The 20447-nt window shown below is 45.4% G+C and overlaps 1 protein-coding gene and 1 long non-coding RNA gene across 2 annotated transcripts; one reads left to right on the top strand and one right to left on the bottom strand.

Annotated features, from left to right (window-relative positions):
* Positions 1-1336: 1336 nt before the first annotated feature.
* Positions 1337-3490, top strand: LOC136483219 (uncharacterized). The gene is made up of 3 exons (XR_010765356.1): positions 1337-1385; positions 2876-3024; positions 3151-3490. It is a non-coding gene; the product is annotated as an uncharacterized lncRNA (long non-coding RNA).
* A 3814-nt stretch (positions 3491-7304) lies between these two features.
* LOC136484330 (disease resistance protein RGA5-like) lies at positions 7305-12276 on the bottom strand. Its single transcript, XM_066481574.1, has 4 exons — positions 11215-12276; positions 8844-10802; positions 8649-8717; positions 7305-7623 (listed from the first exon to the last, which is right to left on the bottom strand). Exons 1-2 carry the CDS (start codon positions 12042-12044, stop codon positions 8855-8857), a joined length of 2778 nt encoding a protein of 925 aa, XP_066337671.1. The 5' UTR covers positions 12045-12276; the 3' UTR covers positions 7305-7623; positions 8649-8717; positions 8844-8854.
* Positions 12277-20447: the final 8171 nt, after the last annotated feature.

Here is a 20447-nt window from a genome sequence, read left to right as displayed (position 1 = left end):
AATTTACTTAGATTCAAATTAGATTTTATTTGAATTTGGTCCGATATTTCCGATATATCCTGTTTATCCTTTTTATCTGTGTCCCCCGATAAATTTTAATTTCCGAAAATGAAAACCTTGTCATGGCGCCCTGCTCAGAAGAAGGCTCCCAAATCCTTCGCGGAGGCGGTCAAGTCTACTCCTCTTTCAGGAGCCAATGCTGAACCCATTGGTAAACCTAAGATTTCAAATTCCTTGCTCAACCGCCTCCACTTCCCTCGGCGCTCGGTCTTCGATCGGCTCGATGCTTTCAAAGCTGCATCTTCCTCCACGAAGCGTGCTCATGCTGCCCAGGCTCCAAGGCGTGCAGACGCTGTCCAGGCCTCTGTCGTCTGTCCTCGATGCTTAATGGCCGGTCATCCGCGAGTCAAATGCCGTCGACCTATTAGGTGCCGCGCGTGCATGGGTTGGGGCCACACCGAAGCTAATTGCAAATCTTCTCTGCAGCCCGCTCAGGAACAACAATCTGAGGTCTTTAAGGGCAAGATGGCTGTGTCCCCTGGTTTAAATTGATGTCGGACAGCCCGTCCACCTCAAGCCCACCAAAATTTAATAGCTTTGGGGATTTCTTCTCCAATGAACCAACTAGGGCCTGCAGGGAGACCGTGCCGTCTCTTCATGTCCCTTGGCCTTGGGAACTCAAGGCAACGCAGCGGCCTAGGCCCAATAGCAACCCCGACCCAACTTTATTTGATGGCATTGAGATGGCCCTCGCTACGGGAAACAATCAAAATGCCGAGCGCTTTACGTTTGCCCGAGTGTATTATATCGGGCACTCGGCAAACGGCAGCTTTGCTGAGTGTTCCCTCCGAGACACTCGGCATACGATTACACTCGGCAAAATCGACGTCACCGTTCCATCTCATCAAAATTTTTTTGCCAAGAGTTTATTTTTGCCGAGTGTTTATTGACACTCGGCAAACTACTGTTTGCCGACAAATCAATGCCGTGTGCTGTATACCGAGTGTAACACTCGACAAAACGTTTGCCGAGTGTTTTTGGGACTTTGCCAAGTGCCCCTGTCACTCGGCAAATCTACTGTATCTCGTAGTGCCTCGAACCTACTTCTTGGACGCTTCATAACCCCTCGTCTTCCTTCCGTACCTCCACCGGCGCGGTCACGAAGGAAGCAGAAAACCCCTCTCACCTGATACAGTGCCACTCGCTCTCTGCTGCGCAAGCGCCTTCAAGCTCCCCCGACATGGCGTACCAGCGCGCCAACCCAGCTCCGTTTGCTCCAGAAGGAATGCACTATGAAGAAGTCCCAAATCGGGTGTTCATGGTTAGAGCCATGGCGCCGGCGATCAATGAGGACCTCGCCATCGCCATCATCGACCCTCTTCCGGGTAACGCCCTCAACTTTGGTGCTATCAGAGGAGTCATTAGATATTTTCTTTAGCTCGAAAAGAGGGTTGCTCTTCGTGATATTCAGCCTTCAAACCTGGGTCAAGCTTCGGTTCATTTTGGTCATGCTTATGATCGGGATACCCTCATTAGAGAAAGCCCACATCAGTTCGACAGTATCAATATCTCTTTTGTTAAGCATGATGAAGGGCGCAACTGGCGTAGAGCTGAATTCAACCATGAATGTTGGTTGATGTTGCTGGCGTTTCCTAGTGACTACTGTTCAGACAGGCATATTCAGAGTGCTTTGGGTGAGTTCGCCAGGGTTCTTCTTTGGGAAAAAGATGATAGGCTCCTTTGTCGGTTGATGGTTAGAGCAAGAGTCACTGACATTCAAAAGGTGCCCCAGTTCATTGTGTATTCTGACCCTGATACCGTTGATGATGATTCCTAGACTATACAGTGTGAGGTTATGCGGCATCACCAACAGGCAGAAGGCCCCCCCAGACGAGGACCCAATCCCAGAAGATATTGACATGGAAGCCGGGGTGCCCTTTGACTTGTTTGGATTGGGCCAGCCAGTGAATGGACTGCGGGGTCAAGCACAAGAAAACCAGCAAGAATAGCAGAATAATTGGGATCTCTGGCCAGCAGAACTTCCAGCACAGCAACAACCAGTGCAACAAGCTCAACTCATGAACCTCAATGACCCAACTGTCAATGATCAGGATGAAGGATTGGACATGAATCATCCACCTCTAGATCAGGACCTTCATGCAGTCATCATGCACCCTGTACTGCCAGATGATGGGCTGTTTATTGAACTCAATGACCTGCAAAACAACATGGTTGAGCAACACCTTTTGCAGCTAGAAAATGAAGTCTACCTGATGGAACCAGCACTAGAAGAGGTTGAGCTCGTGCAACTGTCAGATGATCTTCACCAGGGAATGATTAATGAGCCTCCAGTGGCCCCTGCACCCCCTGTCAACTGGATAGTGGATGAAATTCCTTTGGATCAGTTGGTTGGACCAGGAGAGGAAGGCTTTCCCGAACAGATAGAACAAGATCACCCTCAGGGGCAGGAGATCAATATGGATGTTCAGGATGAAGAACAGGATGGGGAGCAGCCTCAGTTATAGGAACAGAATATGCAGATGCACATTGGATACATGTTCAACCCCACGTTTGGCCCAGATCCTGCCTTCCTAGAATGGGAAAGATCCAAGAATGAGAAAGCTGCAGAGCTTTTGGCTTCCTTCTTTTCTAAAGCTAACCCAAATAGCCTTCATATTAAAATTCCTTCTCAATGGGCCCAATTTTTCACTGTGCTACTTTTGTCCCCCAATAACTTCTCCAGGGCCAAAGATTTTTTGTCTTCCAATGCCACCTCTTGTCTAAATTTGAACAATGAAACCATTGATTTTTTTTCTGCCACCAAAATGTCCTTCTGACAATGCCTTGCCTTGTCCTAACAACACTGATGTTTCAGCTCTGAACAATGACGCTGGAAACAAGCAGATCCATCAGGAGGAAAGCTTGTCTATAAACTTAAACATCACTCCTTCAAAAAAGAGTACAAGCAGAAGGGACACCCCTGTGGTGGATAGTGCTCTTAGAAGGAGCACCAGGCTTAAAGAAGTAAGCAATGGCTTCAAACCAAACTCCTGCTCAAGCAAAAAATGCTTAGCATGTTCCCCCAACCCTCCTTCAATTCCCATCCATTCCATTCAAACCATTGCCACTAAAATCTGTGATTTGAAACAGGATGAGGTGTCAGAAGAGGTCCTACTCAAGAAGAGAAGGCAGGCAATCCCCATAGCTCCCAAGAGAGGCAACAATGTCTCGGGCAGTCAGATCCAGGGAGTGAAGGTTGCAAATGGTGACCAGAAGCCAGGGAAGTACCAGGTGGAAGAATGAGGGCTCCCCACCTGAAGCAACAACAATTAAGAAAAGAATGCAGCTTTTGCTAATGCTATCAGATAGGCTTAATTCAGTTTCAATGCTCATTTTGCCAGTTGTAATGAGTAAACTAAATTTGTCTCAGTTAAGTTCATCAGATCTAAGGTTGTACTATTGGTGGGGTCAGACCACTAAAGAACCTAAGTTTCAGTCTTATGCTGTTACATCATGAATCAAGGTCATGAAAGAATCTGGAATGTTCTGAGTTGGAATGTGAGGGGTATAAATTCCCCCTCTAAGTGGAATGTTATCAGGGATAAGATCACTGAAACTGCATGTGACATTGTCTACTTTCAGGAAACAAAGAAAGAAACCCTTGATTTAGCCTTTTTTTAAAATGTATGCCCCTCTTGGATCGACGCTTTTGAATTCCTTCCTTCAATAAGGGCATCCGGTGGGCTACTAGTGGCTTGGAAAAGCTCCTTATTTAAAGGAGAACTAGTTTTCAGTAATGAGTATGCCATTTCGGTTGAATTCAACTCACAGCACAATGACAGTTGCTGGCTTTTGACAAATGTTTATGCACCCTGTCAAGCAGAGGATAAGTTAGCTTTCCTGGAATGGCTGAAAAGTATTCAGATGCCTGACAATATGGATTGGCTGATTCTGGGAGATTTCAATTTGATAAGAAGACCAGAAAACAGAAACAAGGAGGGAGGAAATATAATGGAAATGTTTCTTTTTAATGAGGCAATCAGTGCTTTGGGCCTAAATGAAATTGCCCTTCAAGGAAGAAAGTATACTTGGTCCAATAAACAGGCCTCTCCTCTTTTAGAAAAACTTGACTGGGCCTTTACCTCCAACTCTTGGCTTCTCTCCTACCTTGATACTTCTCTCTCTGCCCTTGACATGACCCCTTCAGACCACTGTCCTTGTGTGGTTAAAATTTCTAGCCATATTCCTAAAAGTGCCATTTTCAGATTTGAGAACTATTGGCTTAAACATGAAAGCTTTGTCAATATTGTTAATCAGGGGTGGTCCATCAATACTGCAAACCAAGACTGTGCAAAGATTATAACTGCTAAATTAAAAAATTTAAGGAAATTGGTAAAAGATTGGTGAGAATGACTGTCCAACCTGAAAATAGTCATCTCCAATATCAATAATGTTCTCCTTTTCTTAGATGTTCTGAAAGAATATAGACATCTAACTCTTGCAGAATGGAATTTCAGAGAAATAATTAAGAAAAAACTAAATGATCTCCTTGATCAGCAGAAGACATACTGGAAACAAAGAGGTGCAGTTAAATGGGTCAAGCTGGGGGACACTAACACTAAATTCTTTCACGCTAATGCCTCAATCAGACTTAGAGGCAACCTGATTAAGATGCTTGTTTCTGACCAGGGTGTCACTCTCCATTCTCATCATGATAAAGAAACTGCTATTTGGCATGAATTTAAAGAAAGGCTTGCTACCTCTAACTTTGATGCTTTCACCATTGACCCCTCTGCTTTTGTCCATGCCCATGATAACCTTGAATTTCTTGAAAATCCTTTCCACCCTCAGGAAATTGATGATATTGTTAAAAGCCTCCCAAATGATAAGTCTCCTGGTCCTGATGGCTTCAATAATGAATTTATAAAATCTTGCTGGCAAACCATCAAAGGGGACTTCTATAATCTTTGTAATGCTTTCCATCAAGGATCTCTATGCCTGAAAAGCATTAACAAATCCTTCATCACTCTCATTCCAAAAGTGGAAGCTCCAGCAACTGTGTCTGACTTCAGGCCTATTTCTTTACTCAATACCTCTTTCAAACTCATCACCATGCTCCTTACCAACAGACTTCAAACTGTCATCACCAAGCTAGTTCACACCAACCAATATGGATTCATCAGATCTAGAACCATTCAAGATTGCCTTGGGTGGGCCTTTGAATACCTGCACCTTTGCCACCACTCAAAGAAAGAAATCATAATTCTCAAACTTGACTTTGAGAAAGCCTTTGATAGAATTGAGCACCAAGCCATGCTGACACTAATGGAATTTCAAGGTTTTGGTCAAACCTGGATCAATTGGATGAAACAAATCTTCTCATCAGCCACTTCAGCAGTGCTGCTCAATGACTTGTCTATTCTGGAAGGACAATTGGGCTGGACAATGCCTAGAAGCCACCTACCCAGAACTCTTCTCCTTTGCCAAGAAGAGAGACATATCAGTAGCTGAAGCCAATGCACATGATGATTTAACCCAGATGTTTTACTTACCAGTCTCAGAGATGGCCTATAATCAGTTACAAGCTCTGAACCAGACAGTATCTGACACACACATCAGTGAGGACAAGGACATTTGGCAATATAGTTGGGGTAAAAACTTCTCATCTTCCAGAGCTTACAAGATAATGATGGGTCACACACAACATCACACTTCCATCCAGTGGATTTGGAAGACACCTTGTCAGCCCAAGCACAAGTTGTTCTTCTGGCTCGTGCTCAAAGACAGACTCAGCACAAGAAACATTCTTAGGAGGAGAAACATGTTCTTACCTTCATATAACTGTGTGCTCTGTGGTCTGGAAACTGAAGAAACAGTTCAACATCTGTTCCTGCAATGCCAATTTGCAAAAGAATGCTGGCACATTTTGCAGATTCACATTCCATCTGATGTTGATTTTCCAGAAGTCATGCACTTTCTGAGGGATGCCCTTCAATCTCAGTTCTACATGGCTGCCATCATTCTTATGAGCTGGGCTATTTGGACTTCACGCAGTGCTTGCATTTTCAATGGCTTGGTGCCATCAGTTGATTACAGCAGATCAACCTTTTACAGAGATAGAGTCAGCACAAGGCACTCACAATTGTTTGATCAATGGCTCCACTTGATATCTTAGTTGTTGTTCTCACTACCGGAATGCCCAGTTTTGCCGTGCTCCACGGCACACGGCGAAGCCCAAAAAACACTTGGCAAAGCCTTTGCTGAGTGTTACACTCGGCAAACAGCACACGGCGTACACAGTGCCGGCAAAAGTTTCTTTGCCGAGTGTTTTTTATCGAGCACTCGGCAAAGACTTTGCCGAGTGCTAAAACCGACGCTTGGCAAAAAAAAAAGCAACGTGACAGCGCGAATACGGTCACGGCGCATTTGCCAAATTTCTAACGGCATGGGCACTCGGCAAACATACCCTATTTGCCGAGTGTCCACGGGAAAAAAACCTCGGCAAACATGCCTTGTTTGCCGAGTGTTGCAGCTGTGACACTCGGCAAAGACTGGCCATTTTAGGACCAGAATGTACAGATTTTAGTCTCTTTGCCGAGTGTCACAGCCCATACACTCAGCAAAGATAGCCATTTTACGCCCAGAATGTATAGATTTTTGTCACGTGTCCTCTTTGCCGAGTGTATTTAGCATGGCACTCGGCAAATAGGTCTTTTGCCACCAGTGTAACACTCGGTAAAGCTACCATGTATATCCAGTTTATTTGGTTCGGTCACATATAACGTACCACACTCAAATGAACATTACATCCATCATAGATAGTTCATAATAAGCATCACAGACAGTTCATATAAATATATCGACAACACATAAATGTAAATAAACTTCAGAATCACAAGTAGGTTCATTCAAAATTACAAATGCAAATAAAATTCAGATTCGCAAGTAAGTTTGTTCACAGTCGCTCTCCAGGCTCATCAGAAATGCAAATAAACGTAGTCACTGTGACCACGGTGACCACTATGACCACGGTCGGTCATAAGGCTCATTCGATGCCGCAGATTGGAAATAGAGCAACATGAAAGCACATATATATGTAGAGTAGACTATGAAATTAAGCATAGTAACATGGAACCACATTTTTTGTCTACTCATTATAATTTCATTTAGCGGAAGATAGCATGTATCATTAAGTTTTAAATTTATAAAATTAGCAGCGATCAAATAATTTGGATTCAACAAAAGACATTAAGCTATCTGATTGATCAAGGGATGTCATGGTATTAACATCAAGCCTTCTCTATGTCACACCCGATTCTGAAGAGATAAACCAGGTGCATATTACATGTGTGCCAGGATCAATTTCCACACATGCAACGACTTCATTAATGGTCCAAAACACAGTGTTCGTACAAAAGAGCGTAAACGAGTACAAGTATCATTATTACAAGTCTTTATCAAAGTCTAGCGGCAACATAAACGATAGTGTCCAACGAAAGGTAAAGACGACGACGACATTGTAGCGGATCCACCTCACCGCAGGAAGGTCGACGGCAGGAACAGGAGCCTAACACCCAGGTAGATCTTCAGGAAACTCCTCCCAATCTTGTGTATCCGAGCAGCCTTTATTTTGTGATTATAGCAAGGGTGAGTCCTTGTCGAACTCAGCAAGTACATGCAGAAAATAAATGATATGCAAAGCTTAAAACCAAGGTAGGCTGACTCAGGCTTACTGCGGATTGGCATTTTAGTTGGCAAATTTTATTAGTACAACCTGATTACTAAGATAAGTGAAAGATCCCAACCATTAATTATCATGAAGAACATTATTATATCATCATCATATACCGAGGTAGCCACCTCCATCTGAAGAAACATCACCTGTTGTTCAACTGTCCATATTCTAATCATGTGAGGGTCTGGGCCGCTCATAACCATGAGCACGGCTGATATACCAGGTTTAAAACTCTGCAGAGATGTACATCTTTACCCTCAAGTCGTGATCCCCATATGCCCGAGGTAATCAGCCCCGAAACACTACCGAGGTGAGCAGGGTCTCACTACGAGACTCTTCACAGGTTCTAATTAATAGAATGCAACCCGCAAGGTTTTCCCTAGGCGCCGAAAGTTGTCCCCGTAGCCACGGGACCCGGACATCCGCAACTTAATATTCATTACCTATGTTACTCTCTTACGCCTACCCGGTAAGCTGCACCCTACTAGTAGAGGTCCTGCTAATATGTCAAGCCAGAGCCATATGGCTTGAGGATGTACGGTAAGTCCCAGGTGGTCGCTCCACGAACCGGTCCTTAGGGAGAGTAGACACGAGTACACCTGAAACAGGGAAGGGCTCCGGTGCACGCTCCCCCTTTCACCTTAAACCAAGTTGCTATAAAAGCATCTTTTAAACATCATCATGTTGCAATAAGCCATTAGTCAAGATTACATTTATCATCATGTGTCATTGCGGGTGGAGCAGCTAAGCATAACTACACAACCCATTATAAAACCCCAGGGGTAACAAGGAAGGAAAAAGTAGGGCTAATCAGGTCCATAGGGTTTACATAATTGAGACACATGCAATGTAAGTAAAGGTGAATTAAATAGTGAATAGGTAATCAAGATGATCAAACGGTGCCTGCACTTGCCTTGATCAAGCTCAGGCTGCTCAAACTCCTCCGGGACTTGCTCCTCGTCTCCCACGAACGGATCGTCCTCTAAACGCATCAAGCATCACACACGGGAGCAAAACATGCAAGCAAACATGCATTTAATTAGAACAGTACACCATTACAATGAATCAGAAGTAAACAAGCTCATAAAAGTGTTCTACGCATCGAGACCTGGATTTTTTTCATCCGCATATCTGATGCTTGGGAAGATTGGGATGGATTTCAGCTGCATGCCTCAGCGCAGCCTCCAATTCCCTTACCTCTTCCTTGCTAGCGCCTCTAGAACGCAAATAAATTTTGACATCCTGGAGTGATGGCAGGTTTCCCAGACCCAACTCAGGACCATCACCATTGCAGGTGATTTGTCTAGCCGCCTGTACACAGAACTCAAAGTTAAGAATTTCTAGCCTTGGCATAGCTCCTTGCTGAAACACTATAGGCCCTATAGATCCTCCGAACTGGAACAATACAAGGCATGGGAATAATCCAGCACCAATGATGAATCCCCCAAGGGTTCCAAGATTTTTTGGATCCACCGACAGTTTTAGCAGACGGAGAGCTGGCAACCTCCCAAGGGTTTCGAGATTGACCTGCCCGAAATCCCTGACAGCAATGGATAGGTATACAAGGTCCAGTAGATAAGACTGATTCATCCTTGCTGGCAGTGTTGAGAACCAGCATGGCCATTCTATATCCAATCTACAGAGATGTCGAGGGGCAACCCAGGCATCCAATCCACCAAAGTCCCATTGATTATCTCCAAATATCTTGATGTATAGATATTCGATATTTTGCAGCTTGGATAGGCACTCCACCAGCCTCCCACTCCAACCAATGAACAGCAAAATATGAAGCACTCTCAGTTTCATTAGCTGGCCCAACTCTTCTATAATGTCAATGGAGACGGTAATGTCTAAAGTTGACAGCACTTCAAGGTTTGTTAGGCTCCCAATCCCATTTGGCACTCTTGTAAACTCATCAATGTACAGGCACATCAAATTTTTGAGCTGAACAACAGTTGATGGCAAGCTAAACATATTGTTGCCCCTCACATCCAAAGTCTGTAGAAATTTTAGGTTTCCTATTTGTTGAGGAAGCTGAGCAATGTGTGTGGCACATAGTCCTAGGTACCTCAAGTGAAATAAATCCCCAAGGTACTCAAGGCTGTAGCCTCGTGAAAGATCGCAATCTTGTAAATTCAGGACTCGTAAAACTCGGAATCTTCGAAGGACTGGCATTACACAAAATGCTGATGGAAAGACAACAGCTGACCTTACATGTTCCAAGCTTGCAATACGTAGAGGCTTAGAGTTATCTTCTTTACCATATTGAAGAGACAACCTCCCAAACAACTTTGATGGAGATGTGTACCACACACCATTTAATATAGTAACTAAATTTTCTTCACTTGACAAGAAGCAAATAAGATCGTGCACCATATCATGTACATGACAAGCATATATCAAGCCAGTGTACCTCTCATATATAGGTTGGATCATACTTCTGTTCATGAGTTCATTGAAGTAACTGTCGCCAATTGCAAATAGACTCTTACCTTGGTTTTCACATTGAATAAAGCCTTCGGCTATCCACATCCATATCAAACGATCTTTTTCAATTTTATAATCTTCCGGAAACACGCTTAAATATAATAAGCAAGTTCTCAGATGGGAGGGCATTTCATAATAGCTAAGTGATAATATCTTTCTCATATTAACCACATCAGTACTATCGCTAAGACCAGTGCCAATAGAGTTGTACACATCATACCAATCAATCTCATTCCTTGCTTTAGATGCTAGAAGACTAGCTGTTGTAACAATAGCCAAGGGAACACCACCACATTTCTGTAGTATTCTCTTGGATACTTCAGCCAGCTCCTTATTCAGACATTTGTCTATGTCTTCAATGTTGTCCTTGTTTTCGTTACCAAATATTCTTCTGTACAACAACTTTTGGGAGTTACTCAGGGAAAGGGGTTTCAACTTGTAAGCACCACCAACTTCTTCCGCAACACCAAAATTACGCGTTGTTGTGATAATTATGTATCCAATATCATTATCAGGCAAGGCACGTCTAATAGTTTGCCAGACTGAGATATCCCATATGTCATCAATAACAAGAAAATACCTACACACAGGGCAAGTTATTAGCGAAAACTAATAAAATTACGATGGGAAGTTCTATTGTTCATGAACTAAATTGTGCCAATTAAGCTAACTGGAACAATGCAAATGAACTCATGAGTTAGACAAGATTAACATGTCCATAGACAAAAGAAGTCGACTCAGAATCTTAACCAAAAACAAAAAAAAGACACCCAGGGAAAAAAATTACTGTCATTGCTCATATTATTTCCACTGAACAATGATGTTTAAAACATAAGTGGCTGTATTTTTTTATTTAACTAGGACATGCATGCCCGTTTCTCATTAACCTTGTTTTTGGCCCTAGGACGTAGTATTATTGGAGGGCAAAACTTAACAGCGGCAAAACAATTCATATGCACACACTAATTGCAGGAATGCTTGGGCTTCCATACCTTTTATGTTGAAGGAATTCTCTGAGTTCATTGATGAGCTGCTGCTCGTAAACAAAAGTTTCATTGATGCTGTCATCGTATTTATTCCTATCAAGTTGATACAGGATGTCCTTGAATAGTTTATTCAAGTCAGGAGTTTGAGACACTGATACAAAAGCATAGCAATCGAATTGTGCACTAATCTTCTCATACACTGCATTAGCAAGAGTTGTCTTGCCCATCCCACCAAATCCAACAATGGAGACTATCTTGCCTTGCTGTGAGGGCATTCCGTTCTCTCCCATCAAAATCTTGATTAACTCATCTCTAGTTTCATCAATGCCAACGAGGTCTTTAATCATTGTGTACTGAGAAAATAAACGTGGGTCCACAGTAGGTTTGGTAGGTTTATCAACACCAAGGTTAACATCGTACCTGGGACACCTCTTGCGCACCTCTGAGACACGGCTCTTGATGTCTCTGATCCGAGTAGCAATCATATGTCTGTCCGTAGAAAATTGGAATATAATATTCATTTTGGCTTGTAATCTCCTCACAAGACTCAACTCTGCTGACTCGTTGAGCATGCCTGGCATCATCATGATTGTGTCAATAATGTCCTCTATGTCATCAGACAGCTTGCTCAAATCTCTGGCCCAGATCTTGTCCTGGATGTTAAGCTGGTCTGTCGGTGTATTGGAGAGCTTCTTGAGGGCAAACTCCATGCTCTCGAGCAAAGGTTGAAGAAACATAATCTCCTCTGTCATCCTCTCTGGCAGATAGTACTCGTCGGTGAGAAGAACACCAAGCCTGGTGATGACCCTCGATAGTGCCCCCGTTGCGGTCTCCATGGATCAGATCTGTTTGGATGGGCACAAAGGACGGAAGAGCTATTTGGAGTGAACCTAAGCCTGGTGATGACACTCAAAAGGCAAAAAAATAATGCTCCACCGCATTAATTATCTATTCCACCCATGATATCGATGCCCTCGCTTGTTCCACATGCCGCAGCATCTTTCTCTTTGCGCCGGGTGCCTACTGGTGACAGCTTTTTCTAGGCCCCTCCCATAGTGGCCATGTCATCTTCTTTCCCCATTTCCATGTGGGTAAATTTGCTGTAGCACATTATTTAATATTGATATTTGCTACTCCCTCCATTCCAAATTATAAGTCATTCCAAAAATCTTGGAGAGTCAAAACATCTCTAGTTTGACCAAAATTATAAAGATAATTACAAAAATTTATGACCATTAAATAAGTATACTACGAAAATATAATTAATGAAGAATCTAATGATACTTAGTTAGTATCATAAATGTTATTATCTTATCATATAAATTTAGTCAAACTTGAGATGCTTTGACTCTCCAAGATTCTTGAAATGACTTATAATTTCGGATGGAGGGAGTACTTAATATTGGCTTTGCTAGGAACACTTTTTGATCGTGGCAATTAGCGCCTTAGACACTATATTTACAAAATTTTGGAGAATTTACTAAAACTCTAATGTGTGAACAAATGTTTGGATTTTAGGGTCAGGTTTTAACGTGGGATCCACATATAGATCTATCCACACCGATCTCCATGAAGCTTAAAACTGTATGGCACATCATTTCGAAAAACTTCTATCAAATTTGCTGAAACTTTTACAAGGAACATGAAATTTTAATTCTTTTAATCTGGGGCTCACATGTAGCCATACTAATTATGATACTCCCTCTGTCCTAAAAAAGGTTGTAATTTTAAAACAGTGTTGTGCTATATTAAGTTTGACAAATTTATATAGAAAATAAAGAGTAAAATGCACCCTGGGTGCTTAAACTTTTCATGGATTCACACTTGGGTCCTTGAACTAAAATAGTGACCATCGCGTCCTCAATCTACTGTAGACTATCATCTAGGTCCTCCAACTAAAAACGTGACCATTTAGGTCCTTAAACTAATGTGGCACCCGAGTAGAGGTCCATATCTTACCACATCAACTCTATAAGCCTATTTTTTTAGGAACTCTATAAGCCTATTTAAAGGCAATATGATATGATCAGGTTCGAGTATATTTTCAGGCCATAATTATTTTCGGATTAAAGGCATTTTTGCGCACATGCATGCAAACATATTTACGTCGCTAGCCAATCATTCAGCAGAGCTCTCCGTGCATGTTGATTATCTCCTTTGCTGGGGTACATGCACGTCACGTTTCTGGGTACATGCACGTCACGTTTCTTTAACCGATGAAACGGCCAGCCAATATGTACGTATAATAATATATACAATGCTGAATATAATATGTGACTCGTTTTCAATCTTCATCCGTTCGTCCTTGCTCGGCAAGGGGGTCAATCGGCTTTGCCTCCTGCTAGTTTTTTATTGGCACCCGCCGCCATCTATACGAGTGCACCTCGACACATCTTATCCGTAGCGTCGTCAAGCATGCCGTTACTCTTCCGGCATCGGCACCGTCGTAAAAAACTCCGGCAGCTCGATCCTCATGGCAGCACGCACTCATGGTGAAGAGGCGCGGCGCAACAACGGCGATCCGACATTCTATAAATATTGGATGGCCGCTCGATCCTCATGGCAGCACGCACTCATGATGTATGTACACACACCTTGCTACTCTCTGTAGATCTCAGTTGTATACCACCACCAGGTTGTAGTCTCCTCTCCTCGCCCTTGGTGAAGCCGAAGCAGTCTGATGAGGAGGACAGGGGTTGTCTGTATAGTCCTAGTCCGTGATGGTGGTACCTAGCGCGCTACCTAGCAGCTATCGTGTGTGTGAAGTGTGAACCCGGGGGCTCGCATAGATATACACCATATTCGCTTGATCGTTTCTGTGGTTTATAAGCCGACTGATGTTATTTTGTTGTGAGAGAAAAATATTGTATCATTGCAGATAAGCATGACTGATACGACCAAAGCGATACATCTCGACCGCCGCTGGTGGACGATAGCAGATAGTTGGACCGGGGCCGGCCGATAGAGAAATCAATAAATGACGCTGGTGGAGGTACATGAAAGGACTGTGTGAAATCAATAATCGAAGAAAATCTAGCAAGTAGGTTTCTTAGAATAGGTTTTGTGTCCTATCATCTATCTTTTCTATCCTATCATATGCCTATCACACTTAGCCCTTGTTTAGTTTCACCAACTTTGCACCTTCAAATTTTGCACAGTGTAAGATTCTCTATCACATCACATCACATCAAATCTTTGAACACATGCATGGAGTATTAAATATAGGTAAAAAAATAACTAATTACACAGTTTGGTTGTACTTTGGGAGACGAACGTTTTAAGCCTAATTAGTCAACGGTTGGACAATTATTACCAAATACAAACGAAATACTACAGTACCACTACAGTGTTATGCGCTTTTTGGATGCCCAAAGTTTGGGCAACTAAACACACCCTTAGTCCTCGTGTAGACATAGGTTTTTTATAACATATTGGTCCTCATGTAGGCATAGTTTTTTATAACCTCGAAAACAGAAAATCTAGCAAGTACACTCTTAATCACCATTTATAATAATAAGTGTTGGATCAGTATTGTTTTCTAAATAATTACTAACCTATGCTGTTATGAACTGGGTTTGAACTTAACTCGATGATAAAAAAAACTCTAGTAATAATTAAATTTAAAATTTGAAAATTAAAATCTAGACATAGGATGCAACAAGTAGTTCCACTATAACTAAAATGAAAGTTTTAACTAAATAGATATTGAAGATACACTGAGGTGTCATGTTGAGGGAAAGAACTATGTATATGGAAGACAAAACATATGGATCAATAATTGATAGGTTTATCATAATTGAAGAGAAATCACATAGTATCTATACACATGTTGAGTTAGAAAATGAACAGAACGAAAAAGCATGCTAATTAATATACACATTTTTATTAGTTATAGTTATAATATGAACTCGGAAACTTATGTCTTATATAAGATTATAGGCCGCGCAAAGCACTGCTGAGAGCAAGTATAATAGCAGGCTGTAAGCTGGTTAAATGCTGAGGTGGAGGAGAGGGGAGAGGAGACAGAGAGGAGAAACGGGCTATAAGCTTACAGCCGGCTTAGGCACAAGAACTAAAAAAAACTTTATGGGATAGACAAGTGGACCATGTATTAATAGTGAAGAGCTAACTATTATATGAGTGGGCTAAGAGAAGGCTATAAAGAACCCAGCAAGCCGGCTATATTATTAGCCTTGTTCTGCTGTTCTAGTTAACAAAGTACTCCTATATATTAAGCACACATTTTGATATTTAGTTGGATAGTTCCACGAATGTGGAGCCTCCTTCAACCACCAGATGGTCCTTCTATTTATTCTATTATATTTTGATATTTAGTTGGATAGTTCCACGACCGTGGAGCCTCCTTCAACCACCAGATGGTCCATTTATTCCATTATATTATGAGTAATGGCAGCAGCTCTCCGATCCACTGCTTCTGATTGTACTAGGCACGCCATTGGAGACTTTTGTCCATCGGGGCTGCTGGCTCAATAATTCCGATGCATGCCTGCCTGATCAGCTGGTCGATATGTCTTCATCAGTCATCACTCATGACCGGTTTTTTAGGTGCTTATCCCTATCCGTCCATGTCACCTACCAGCTACACAGTAGTACTAGAAATTGATTGATCCATCGGATAGTCACAGACTTTTTGTTTGTCAGTCTTGTTCGTCGGCCTCGTTACTCCAGTAGACAATGCAATCAGTAATTAATCACCGTCTGTACATGTCTTCGTCAGGGCTGGTCCTGAGTTTTTTTTTTCACTAGAACGAAACTAAAATTTTAAGCCTTTTTATATAAATATGATAATACTACTACTAGTACTACTCACTGCTAGCCAGTTATACACACATATATGAAATGTTACTAATAAGCAGTTAATTGTATGCAAAACAATATTTATATGAAATAATTTGATCACGTCACGGACAGGAGTGTCGCGTGTGGTGCGGTTGGTCGCAGATATGCCCGGCCAGCCATATAAATTTGGTCAAACTTGAGATGCTTGGTGTCGGTTCATAAACCCGGGGTCCCTCATAGACCGGTTTCTCAACAAAAGCTCGGCCCAACAGACGACGGTACGAACGACGCGCAAACTTCTGGGCCGGCCCAAGTGCCTAATCAAAAGGCCAGAAGGGCGATCCATTCTCGGACCGGAAGGCCTCGCTAAAGAGGAACAACGCTCGCTTCCGACTCCGGCCCGTCTCTCCGACCGGAAGGCCTGGCCAAACACCACTTCTGACTCTGACCCACTCCTCCGACTGAGAATGTGCCGAACCCCTGCTTACAGCTCCTCTCCGACTGACGCAATAAGAGCCGACTGGGACCAACCGACCGGGGACGCCCGCTCGGTAGGGGCCAGGAAACGGACGGAGAAAGTAAGGCAGGGCATTCAAGTCAACCGCAAGACCGAGGACCATACCCTATACACCTGTAGAACAATACCAAACAAGGCATGTCAGAAGGGTGTCCTGCAACCTTCCTGACATGTCAGGGCCCAAGCAGTGTTGTGGGCGTCGACATTTTCCCTACAGTATTGTGGACGCCATCAACTCCCATTCCAGACAAACACAGTAAGGCTCTCCACACATGCCTCTGGGCATCAACAGTGTTGTGGGCGCCGACATTTACCGTACTAGGCGAACATGGTAAAACACCCTACATACCTCTGGGGATCAACAGTATGGCAGGCACCGACGTCTGCCATACTGGAAGAAGACGACACAACCTCCCACATGCATCTGACGTTAACAGTGTTATGGGCCCCTACAATCATCCTGTACCTGACGGCGTGTGCAACAAGACTTAGCATATGTACACTCACTCCCTCTCACTTGTAAGGCCATCCCCTTCATCTATAAAAGGGGATGCGCTCTCTCCCAACAGATAGATCGATCAGTTCACTTACATTTGATTCACCCTCTATAACTTTAGACACTCTAAAGTTATACATAGCACACGCTCGAACACTTAGCACATAGCAGAGCTCCCACCACTCACGGCCCTTCAGACCAGAGTCCGACCGGACCTCTTGTACACCCCATCTTTCTCCTTTCCGTTTGTAACCCCACAACAAACTTCGAGCACCTGGGCTTAGGAATAAAGTCACCGATTGACTCAAACTGGACGTAGGGCATGTTGCCTGAACCAGTATAAACCCTGTGTCATTGACTGCTAGGCTACCTCCGATCACAACATACGACAAAACTACAAATATTTACGTGTTGGTCACTTTCTGGACCGACAGTTGGCGCCATCCGTGGGGAAGATGCTTTATGTTCACACTTTTGGTCATCGGATGGCCCACTTTTCCACCACCTTCGCCATGGCGGGCTCAAGCGATATGACTCGCTTTGGCTCACTGGAGTTTCCCACACTCCCACCGGTGGGGATGTGGGTTCTGCCCGTCTTCGAGCCATCCCAGGCCTTCCTCTTTAGAAGCCTGGACTTCGTCACCGACTGGCTCGGCATATTACACCTCCGCGAGGAGGCACTTGTTCCGGCACCCATCGGAGGGGCGCCCTCCATCAGCTCCGGGACGCACGACGACTTCAACGACGAGGCACCTACGCTTCATTCCGAGCAAACTCTCTGCTCAAACCCCGCCGTGAGTAATGTGTATACTGTTATTTACTCCCTATTTACTATCTCCCGCTGATTATCCAGAGGGACTATATTGTTGGCACCACAAACACCGTACGACCGCTTCCCCTGTGCCCTCGTGTACCCCGTGTACGCGTACGCTCGAGGGCTCCGAAGGACACTGGCGTCGCCCCCTCTCACATCCGAATTCATGGGAATGGCGAGCTATGCTCCCACCACTTTTCACGAACTCCTGGAGGACGAGGTTGAGAGCGACGGCTCCAGCATCGGCAACGTGGCACCTAGCCACCGTCTGTTCTAGGAGTGCACTATGGTGGACGCTCCGGGATAGCCGCCGGTGGTTGCGGAGTCTTTGTAGACACACACCCCTCTAGACCCACGTGTGGGGGGCCTTGCGCTCACACAAGAGCATGCCGAGGAGCTACAACAACGGCGGTAGAACCAGCCACCGCCTGCGCCGGCGTGCTCGGTGCAGCACGTTGCGCCCCATGCGCGTGACCCGATGAGCGGCGCCTGGGGTCACGCCCGCCAGGTCTAGTGCAACATCTTGAACGAGGGGAACGACCCCCCATAGTTCGCTCAGGCTAGCCAGAACATCGCCGCTGCGACAATGCTTCTACGCGGTGTTCCTGAGCCCGTCGACCCCCAGGAGCGGGCGGTCTATCAGAACCTCCGGGCACTGGTGGAAGCCCTCGCCATTCAACAGGTGGAAAGCTCCACATCACGACTCCGACTCGCACCCTCTCTCCCCACTGGGGGAGTGGGGATGCACCAGACTGATCGCTCTATCCGCTCACCGCTACAGCCGCCAAGCGCGACATGGGAGGCCACGGCTGCATCGCTGTCCAACCTGGCACCTGCTCCACACCGATCGCCGGTACATGAATGGCTCGGTGCGCACCAAGACTCTTGTAGCGTCATCAGCAACCGGCATCAGGCTCGGTATGATGATGACGTCCTTCGGGTGGCCACAAGGGCAGGCGACACGGGCCCCAGCCAGACCATCGAGCAGAGCGGTGAAACACGCCCCAGGCACGGTCACCGGCCAGACGACCAGAGTCCAAGCCTCAATGGCCCAGGACCATGGGCCTTTGGCTGACATATCCGGAGAGCGCTGTTCCCACAGCTCTTCCGACCGCCCACCAACATCGCCAAGTACACCGGGGAGACAAACCCCGGTATTTGGCTCAAAGATTTTTGGCTCGCCTGCCGAGCCAGAGGTGTGGATGATGACCATTTCATCATTCAATATCTCTCCATCTACGTGGGGGAACATGTTCGGGCGTGGCTTGAATTCCTCCCACACAACAACATCCGCGACTGGGCAGACCTCAAGAGGGTCTTCGTCGGAAATTTCCAGGGGACGTATGTCTGCCCTGGTAACTCCTGGGACCTCAAGAGCTGCCAGTAGGATCCCAGCGAGTCCCTACGGGATTACATCCGTAGGTTCTCCCAACGATGCAACTCCCTCCCTGATGTCATCGATGCAGATGTCATCAGCGCATTCCTCTCCAGGACGACCCACGAGTCCCTGATCCACAAGCTTGGCTACCTGAAGCCCCGTACCACCCGCGACCTGCTCGACATCGCCACTAACCATGCCTCCTTCGAGGAGGCAGTCGGAGCGGTCTTCAACGGAGGTCGGGACAAAGGCAAGGCCAAGCGCGTGGACCAAGATGAGGGCCCCTCCACACAGAGGGGCAAGAAGAACAAAAAGGATCGGCACCGACCGAACAACACCGCGTTGGTCGCCGTAGCTGATCGCGCGGGCAAGCAGCCCTAGCAGGGCCTGCCTGACCACTTCAACAAGCTCATGGATAGCCCGTGCACCAACCACGCCTACCCCATCAAACACCTCTACAAGGACTGTGAGCTCCTCAAATATTTCCTGCGACAGGCTGGCGGACCAAAAGAAGGAGATGGCAAAGAGGCGGCAGCCAAGAAAGGAGGCATGGTGGGCAAGGACGAGGACAGCTTCCCTGACCCTTTGGAATGCATCTTGATCTTTGGCGGATCCAATGCCATATGCTCCAAGTGCCAACACAAGGTATGCTATAGGGAGACATGTATCGCCGAGACGGCCGTCCCCTCCTTCCTTAGCTGATCGAAATCTCTGATCACCTTCGATCAGATGGACCATCCCTCCCACGTCGCGAGACCAGGACGCTACCTGCTCATCGTCGACCCCATCGTCTGCAAGAAGTGCCTCACCAAGGTGCTAATGGACGGAGGCAGCAGCCTCAACATCCTCTACGTCAACACCCTCAACGCCATGCGCATCCCCTGGTCAGAACTTCAGCCAGCCGGCTCTCCCTTCCACGGGGTGATCCCAGGAGTGTAGGCATACCCGCTCGGGCAGATCGACCTACCCATCACGTTTGGCAACCGAGCCAACTTCTGCTCGGAGGTCTTCACCTTCGAAGTGGTGGACTTCCCAGGGTCCTACCACGCCATCTTGGGGCGGCCATGCTATGCCAAATTCATGGCAATCCCCAACTACACCTACCTCAAGCTGAAGATGCCGGGACCAAACGGCGTCATCACCATGGGCATCGCCTTCTCGCACGCCTTCACGTGTGACCGCAAGCATTTCGAGCTCGCCACCGTGGTCATCAACTCATCCGAGCTCCCACAGC

This window comes from Miscanthus floridulus, chromosome 9 (assembly GCF_019320115.1).
Source record: "Miscanthus floridulus cultivar M001 chromosome 9, ASM1932011v1, whole genome shotgun sequence".
NCBI lineage: Eukaryota > Viridiplantae > Streptophyta > Magnoliopsida > Poales > Poaceae > Miscanthus > Miscanthus floridulus.
Note: the sequence above shows the minus strand (reverse complement) of the source record. Positions and strands in the feature narration are given on the sequence as shown.